The sequence below is a fragment of the Pogoniulus pusillus genome, chromosome 40 (assembly GCF_015220805.1).
Source record: "Pogoniulus pusillus isolate bPogPus1 chromosome 40, bPogPus1.pri, whole genome shotgun sequence".
NCBI classification, from domain to species: domain Eukaryota; kingdom Metazoa; phylum Chordata; class Aves; order Piciformes; family Lybiidae; genus Pogoniulus; species Pogoniulus pusillus.
The window spans coordinates 6,826,933-6,834,821 of NC_087303.1; the positions used below are offsets into that span (position 1 = coordinate 6,826,933).

At 65.7% G+C, this 7,889-nt stretch overlaps 1 protein-coding gene across 1 annotated transcript; it reads left to right on the forward strand.

Moving 5' to 3' along the window:
* Positions 1–511: 511 nt before the first annotated feature.
* LOC135191866 (kinesin-like protein KIF18B) lies at positions 512–7,684 on the forward strand. The gene is made up of 13 exons (XM_064174492.1): positions 512–836; positions 1,556–1,713; positions 2,158–2,262; positions 2,529–2,639; positions 3,356–3,553; positions 3,710–3,886; positions 4,157–4,231; positions 4,347–4,459; positions 5,189–5,409; positions 5,943–6,375; positions 6,744–6,839; positions 6,970–7,058; positions 7,219–7,684. The coding sequence occupies exons 1-13, from the start codon at positions 524–526 to the stop codon at positions 7,338–7,340; spliced, it is 2,211 nt and encodes a 736-aa protein (XP_064030562.1). The 5' UTR covers positions 512–523; the 3' UTR covers positions 7,341–7,684.
* The last annotated feature ends 205 nt before the right edge of the window (positions 7,685–7,889 follow it).

Genomic DNA, 7,889 nt, shown 5'->3' on the forward strand with positions numbered 1-7,889 from the left:
GAGGGCTGGGGCCGGGACCGGCTGTGGGAGCGCCTGGGATGGAGCGGAGCAGGGTCCCGGGAAGGGCTCCGGGGCCGGGGCATGGCTGTGTGTGTGCTGTGGAACAGGGGTGAGGGTGCGGAGGGGCTCTGGGCAGCCCGTGTGGGTGTAGCAGCCTCAGTGTGGCTGTGGGCACCCGAAGGGGCTGCAGGGTCCCCGGAGCCGGTCCAAACGCGCAGGCTTGGGCGGTTTGGAACGGCAGCCGCACGGGCACCGGCGGCGGTTGGGGCAGGCAGGCGGCGGGAGCAGGCTCCGGCGCGGGGCGGTGAAGGCTTTCTGCGGCCCCAGGCTGCCCCCGCAGCGCTTCCCCTCCCTGGCTGAGCCTTCTCTCCTCTCAGAGTGCGCTCTCAGGACTTTCGAGCCCGGAGTTGTGTTTCTCGGTGTACTTCAGCCGGTGATTTCCAGAGCTTTGCTTGAGTCGCTGCTGTGCGGAGCCCAAGGGCCCTGCCCGGAGCCCGCTGCGGTCGCCGCCGCCGCCGCCGCCATGGCGCTGGTGCCTCCCCCCGGGGAGGGCACCGTGGCCGTCGTGGTGCGAGTGCGACCCCCTGCAGCCGGCGAGAGAGCCGCGCAGCAGCCGCTGCTGAGAGTCGTCGACCGCAACACCCTCGTGTTCGACCCCGAGGGGCTGGGTGGTGCCTCCGGCCCTGCGCTGCCTGCCCGCGGCACCAAGCACCCGAGGAAACAGCAGAAGTTCGTCTTCGACCGCGTGTTTGGGGAGCAGGCGAGGCAGGAGGAGGTGTTCCAGCACACCACCCGCGACATGCTCGGCAGCGTCCTCGACGGCTACAACTGCTCCGGTAAGCGCCAGCCAAGTGCCCTGGTGCTGCCAGCAGCTCCTGCCCCGCCTGGCCCTGCTCTGGGTGCGCTCAGCAGAGCCTGGGCTGCTCCCAGAAGCCCTCTCCAAAGCTTCCCCGGGCTGCACGATGCCAACTGTCAGCCTGGCCCCGCAGCAGAGGGCTTCAGCAGCGTGCAGCTGAAGGAGCCCCTGGCTGCTGCCAGGCAGCTCTGAGCAGGCAGCAGCTGCTCTCCTGCCTCGCCCTGCTCCGGGCCGGGCGCTGGCCCCGCAGGGGCTGGTGCTGGCTCTGTGGTGCTGGCCGAGCTGCCGAAGGCTGCTGCTGTCCCCGTGCCCGCCTGGCAGGCAGGCAGGGACCTGTCTGCACCTGCACGGAGCAGCTCCAGGAGTGAGGGTCGGGAAGCACTGAGAGCTGCTGCTGGGGGGAGAGGCTGAGGCTGCCCGGGTGAGGGTGTCCTGCTCTGCTGGGGCCCCTTCAGAGAGGCTGCTGAAGGATGGGAGAGGAGAAACGAGGTGAAAACTGAGACCAACTGCAAGGGTTGGAAGGGCAAAGAGCTGCTGGTGAGGGATGGGGGAAGGAGCTGCTGGGCTTGGTAAGGGGAGAGTGAGAGCAGGAGAGGGGTTGGGGCCTGGCTGTGTCTCTGTTTCCTTAAGCTGGAGGAGGACACAAATGGCACTGAAGCATTAACTGTAGTCTGAAGGCTCCTCCCTTCCTCCTGCCAGTGTTTGCCTATGGTGCCACGGGAGCAGGGAAGACCTTCACCATGCTGGGCTCGGAGCAGAGCCCTGGCATCATCTACCTCACCATGGTGGAGCTGTACAAGAGGCTTGAGGCCATGAAGGAGGAGAGGAGCTATGAGGTCCTGGTCTCCTACCTGGAGGTATGCTGTGCCCAGCTGTGTGCCCTCTGCTGCCAGGCACCACCTGGAGGCCTTGGGGTCGTAGTGCCAGGGGTAGCCTTGTGCTGCCAGCTGTGCCCTGTGTCTCAGGACAGCCCTAGACTGGAAGCAGACTCCTCCAGGCCATTTGGTGAGCTGCTGCTGGTGGTTTGTGCCCCCTGGAGCTGGGGGCATTTGGTGTGGCCCACAGGGCAGTGAGGGCTGCCTGGCTGCCAGGGCTGTGGAGCAGCAGTGGCTCAGTGCCTTGCTGCTGAAGGCCTCCTGAGCTCTGCCTTTGGGGCACCTTGAGCTGTGCCTGCTGGCAGGAGGTGGCAGAGGTGGTGCTGGGTGGGCAGCAGGCTGGGCATGGCCCTGGGCTCCAGAGCTGCTGTGCTGCTGCCCCTGGGGGAAGCAAGCCTCAGGCTGAGCTGGAGCTCCCTGCTGCAGGTCTACAACGAGCAGATCCATGACCTGCTGGAGCCCAAGGGCCCTCTGAGCATCCGGGAGGAGCCTGGCAGGGGAGCTGTGGTCCAGGGCCTGTCCTTCCACCAGGTGGGTCTGGAAGCAGGCACAGGGGCTCGGTAAGGCTGTGCCTGCCCCGCTTGTGCCAGGCAGCGCTGCGGGTCGGGGGGGCTGTGGGCCCAGGGGGTGCCCCCTGGGTGCCCTCTGGCTGGCAGCAAAGGCGAGCCCGAGGGGGGAGCAGCCCTGCGGAGCTGCGGGAGGCCTCCTGCCGTGCCCCTGTGGCTGCCCAGTGCGCGGCCGTCTGGGTGCCCGCGTTGGGGCTGCGCTGATGCCTGCCCTCTGCCTGCTCTCCCCAGCCCAGCTCGGCAGAGCAGCTGCTGCAGATGCTGCTGAGCGGCAACAGGAACCGGACGCAGCATCCCACGGATGCCAACGCCTGCTCCTCCCGCTCCCACGCTGTCTTCCAGGTGCGGCTGCTGCTGGGGCATGCCCTGGGCTTGTGCCCAGAGGGGGCTAGGGAGCAATGCTGTGCCAGGGCTGCTGCTGCTGCTGGTGTGCCACAAGTCAAGTAGGAGATGTCTGTGGCCCCAAAAGCACCAAGGGGCTGGTGACAGCTCCTGCTTGTGCTTGTCCCCTGCATTGGCACCGAGCTGAGGGCAATAGTCCTGGGGGCTCTGCAGACTTTTGCCCCCCAGTTCCCTTTGCTCCCCTGCACCCTCTGCAGTGGGTTTTGCTCCCAGCCCTTGCCCACGTTAGCAGAGCCCTCACAGCTGTGTGGATAGTGCAGTGCTCTGGTTGCCCTTCCAGCCTGCCCTGGGTTTGTGCCCACTGCTTTTGGCAGGGGCAGCCCTGGTGCCTGGGTGGAGTCCTGGCTGGGACTGGTCAGCAGGTGCTGGGTTCCTGTTGCCAGCCATTAGCGGTGCAGGAGATGTGCCCATCCTGCTGCCAGCTGTGCCTCCTGGCTGCAGAGCCCAGGCTGGGGAGGGCCTAGCCCAGCCCTTCAGTGGCACTAAGGCCTGTGCAGGATTTGCTCTGGGGGTCTTGAGGGTGCTGCAGGGAGGGGAGATGTGCAGGGTGCAGCAGCAGGGGCTGGGATGCTGGTGGCAGGGCAGGCTGGGTGGCTGTGCCCCTTGCCGCCGGCTCCCTGGTGCGGCTGCAGCCTCTTTGCCCTCTGCCCTGCCAGGTGTGCGTGAAGCAGCAGGACTGTGCCGCTGGGCTCGGTGGGGCCGTGCGAGTGGCCAAGCTGAGCTTGGTGGACCTGGCGGGCTCGGAGCGAGCTTCGGTGGCCAAGACGAGGGGCGAGCGGCTGCGGGAGGGGGCCAGCATCAACCGCTCGCTGCTGGCCCTGATCAACGTCCTGACGGCGCTGGCGGGCGGCAGGGTAAGGCTGTGCCCGGGGGCTGGCCCCGGCGGGGCGCTGCGGGCGGCAGCCCGGGCCGGGCTGTGCTCGGGAGGTGCCGCGGGCCGAGCGCGGGCAGGGCTGGCGGCCGGGGCCCGAGGGCCGGCAGCTGAGCAGCGCCTGGGCGCCTTGGCACAGGGCAGGAGCGGGCACGTCCCGTACCGGGACAGCAAGCTGACGCGCCTGCTGAAGGACTGCCTGGGCGGCAACTGCCGCACCCTCATGCTGGCTGCGCTCAGCCCCTCGCCGCTGGCCTCCGAGGACACCTACAGCACGCTCAAGTATGCCAGCCAGGCCAAGGCCATCAGGGTCTCGGTGAGCATCGCCTGGCGCCGCTCTGCCCCGGGCTGGCGCCCGCTGCCCGCTCCTGCCGCTGCCTGCCCCGGCTGTGGGCGCGCAGCGCTGGCGGAGCTGCGGCAGCCTGCGCCTGCCCCCGGGCCCGGGGCCCCTCTGCCCCGCAGCCAGCCTGTGCTCCTGGGGCACGGGAGCCGGCAGGGGGCATGGAGCTGCCCTGCTGCGGGCCGGGCGGAGGGGCAGCAGCTGCCCCGGGGCTGCTCTCAGCTCTGCTGCTCGCTGTCTCCGCAGCTGAAGAGCAACCTGCTGAGCGTGGACTGCCACGTGTGCGGCTACACGGAGCTGTGCGAGCAGCTGAGAGCCGAGGTGAGAGCTGCTGGGCAGGGCAGGGCTGGGCTCTGCCTGGGCTGGGCTTGGCACGCAGGCTGCCGAGCTGCTGGGGCATGGCCTGGGCTGAGCCACGCCTGACCCTCGCTCGCAGGTGGCAGAGCTGCGGGCCAAGCTCCGTGCCTACGAGGATGCTGCCCGGGGGTCCCAGAGCCAGGTGCCAGTGCTGCTGCCTGCCCACTCTTCTGGCCCCTCGGAGCTGCCCAGGTGAGGCTGGCAGGGAGGAGGGGTGGAGCTGGCTGTGACACTCAGGTGTCAAGTAGCTGGGTGATACAAGGCAAAGTTTTTAGCTCCTTTCCCCTTCCGTGTGCCACTGCTCGCAGTGCAGAGGTGTTCAGCCTTCCTCTAGCATGCAGCCTCCCTGAAGATGCTGTAGGTGGGAGAGGGACCAGGTCTTTGCTTACAGAGGACTGCTTGCCCTCTGGAGTGGGATTTGGCTCCAAGAGATCCAATCCCATGGGATAATCTCGCCTGGAAAGAGTTGCTGTGTCTGGGACTTTCTTTGCTGCCAAGAGCCTTAAGTGCCTGTTGGTAGTGCTGAAGCTGCCTCCATGAGGTCTTTCCTCCTGCCTCTGTTCCCTGAAATGCAGCCCTGGCAGGGCTGCCAGGCACTGCTGCTGTCTGTGCCCCTATACCTTGGCAGAAGGAAGCCCTTGGGAAAGGTCTCCTGAGGGAGGCTGCTGTTGATGTGTGCCTGAGGCTCAGCAAGAAGCTGTGGCTGCTCTTTAGCTCCTTGTAAGCAACAGGAGTGCTCCTAGCTTGGGTTCTGCGCTCAAGGCCTGGCATCTCCCAGCTTGTGCCTGTCCTAGAGCCCCTCACAGCTTCTGCCCAGCTGGGGAGGGTCTTGGAGGTGATGCCAGTGGTGCTGAGCCTGCCTTTGGTGCCAGTGGCTGAAGCTCCCCACCTGACTGGCCCTTGTCTCTGTCTCTGTGCCAGGGCTGTAGCTCCTGCCGTGAGCTGCCCCCCACAGCTGCAGTCCCTGCACGAGGATGGCAGCTTCCTGGCTCCCGAAGTGGCCTCCGAGGAAGTGCAGCCCCAGGCCCAGCAGGAGGCTGCTCCAAGGCAGGAGCAGGTCCCAGCTGCAAGCACAGCTGCAGAGCTGAGCGGGGCCAGCCCAGCCCAGAGGAGCCAGCAGGGCTGTGATGGGCAGGAGCCAGGTTTGTGTCCTCTCCCCTGTCTAGGATCTGATGCAGCAGAGGGGACTGAGGGGGGGCAGCTGGCAGCTGTAGGCACAGGGCAGGGAGAGGAGTTTCTGCTGGCCTGGCACCCAGTGGGTTCTGAGCCTCCCTTTCTCTTCTTGGGTGCTCCTGTGGGGTGCATCTGCCCCAAGCAGCCCAGCTGTAGCCTGAGCCCTGGCAGCCTTTGTCTGAGCAGGGCTGAACTCTTCCTCCTCCTCCTCAGTGCCACTGCATGGCCCAGAGAGCAAAGCTGTGGCTCTGCAGAGGCTGTTTGTGGGCAGAGCCCTGGCACTGCCAGGGAGCCCTTGCTGTGGGAGCAGGATGGTGCCTTGAGGCTGGCATGGGCAGGGCTGTTTGTGCCTGCTGTTGCCCTTGGGTTTGCTGTGGTTTGGTGGAGCCTCCAGAGGAAAGAGCTGAGGGTGGTGTGGGGCAGAGGGGCACGGCCTGGGGCTTGGGGGTGCCTGGCAGGTGCAGGCAGGGAGGTGACTTTGGTCTCTTCTCTGCCCCTGTAGCTGAGAGCTCTGTGGCTGTGCCTGGTGCCCCTGTGATCAGCTCTCCCCTGCCCGGCTGGCAGCACCTGGCTCCGCTCACCAGTGCCACGCTGCTGGCCCTCAGCCCCATTAAGAAGAGGGAGAGGTCCCCTGAGATGCCAACTTCTTCCCAGCTGGCATCTCCCTGCAGCCTCTCCCCACGGGTGAAACGGCAGCGCAGGTGTGGGCAGCAAGCAGAGGCTGCCAGGGCAGGGCAGAGCCTGGACAGCCTCTGCCTGCCAGCTGCAGCCCCAGCACCCCCTGGCTCCCTGCCAGCCTCGTCCTGCAGCTCCAGCCTGTGCCCAGTGACAGTCACCCAGAGCCGTGTGCCCCTGTCCCAGCTGGCAGCTCAGAATGGCTGTGCTCTGCCCCAGCCCTCTGGCAGTGCTCTGGATGTCACCTATGAGGTCTGCAAGTAAGTGCTGCCCTGGGGACCTTCCCTCTGCATTTGGGGGTCCCCTCCAGCTGGCTCCAGGAGTGGTGGCTGGGAAGCAGGAGGGTCACCTCCTCTCAGAGGACCTGTGGGGAGGGTCAGGTCTGTGCCCTTGTGTGGCTTGGGGGTTTCTGGGGTGTGTTTTTGACTGGTGTCAGAGGGCTCTGGAGCCTGTGTGCGTGTCCAGAAGCTGAGATCTGCATGGCCTTGGTGGTGCAGGACACCCTTGGGCAGACTTTGCTTTTGTAGCTCTGTAAGTACTTGAGTAGGATAACTGAGGGAATGGTGCAGTGTTGTGGCAGCAGGCAGTGAGGATCCAGCTCTGGCACTTATCTTTTCCTTGTGTGCAGGACCTCAGACTGGGCATGTACCACCAAGGCATCATCTGTGCCCAAGCTCCCCTTGGTCTCCAGAGCATCTGCCCTGAAGCAGAAGGCAGTGGAGAGGTGAGAAAGCTGCCAGCAGCTGCTTGTGATTCCCCACTGTGTGCCCAGTGCCCACCCCTGCAGTTGCACCTTGCCTGTGGGCTGTGCCCTGAGCCTGGCTGCTTCTAAATTGTCTCCTTCCCCTCCACAGAACCATTTGCCCCACCCTGGGTGGTCATCAGAGCAGCATCCCCCAGCTGCGGAGGGGCAGGCAGAGAGCTGCCAAGTCCTGCATGCCAGGTGAGCCTGCCCTGGGAGTGGTGCTGGTTGGGGTGGCTGCAGCCACGGCTGGTGGCAGGGTGACAGAGAAGCAAGCTGAGTGCCTGGATGTGGTCCAGGAGGGGCCCTGGGTGTGCTGCTGTCTGGAGCTGCCTCATGCCCTTCTCTGCTCTTTCTCCAGCCACAGAGCATCCTTCAGGGCCTCTGAGCAGGCATCGCAGCAAGAGGACCCCCAGAAAGTGCCCAGCCCTTGGCAGCTGCACCCCTGCCTCCACCCCTCATCCAGTGAAGCTCTTACTGTGAAGGCTCCACCACCCAGGGCCCCCAGCCCACCCTCTCTGCCCTGGCCCGCCGTTCTTGCAGCCCTCAACCTCTTTTGGTCCTCTGCTTTGTGTCCCTGTCCCCTCTCCCCCTGCTCTGCATCTTGGTCCCTGTTCCCTCCCTCCCCGTTTTGCTGTTCGGTTCTCCCCCTGCCCGGTCCTGCTTTGCAGTGCAGTTCCCTTCCTATCCCCTCCCCTTACTGTTGTCCTTATCCCTCCCCTCCTGGTTTACGCCTGGGTTTTCTCTCTCTCCCCTCCCTTCGTGGCTCCATTCCCTCTCCCTGTTCTTTGTGCTGTGCAGTAAAGGTTTGGTTCTTTGACTCTTCAGAGCTGCTCTGGTTGCTTCTGGCCTCCCTTCAGGTACCATGGGGCACCATGGGGCTGTGGCTCCCTCTGGGTGGGCCTGGACCAGGCCCTTCCTCCTGGGCTGGGCTCCACTCACCTCTGCCATCATCCCAGGGCACAGCTGGGCACGGCCACAGCTGGCTGCTTGTAGCAGCTCCTCCTAGCCACCCTCAAATGTGAGTGAATG

Coding starts and splice junctions, on each gene's coding strand:
- LOC135191866 (XM_064174492.1), top strand. CDS start 524: ATGGCGCTGGTGCCTCCCCCCGGGGAGGGCACCGTGGCCGTCGTGGTG. Junction 2,640..3,355: donor GCTCCCACGCTGTCTTCCAG/GTGCGGCTGCTG, acceptor CTGCCCTGCCAG/GTGTGCGTGAAGCAGCAGGA. Junction 6,376..6,743: donor GTCACCTATGAGGTCTGCAA/GTAAGTGCTGCC, acceptor CCTTGTGTGCAG/GACCTCAGACTGGGCATGTA.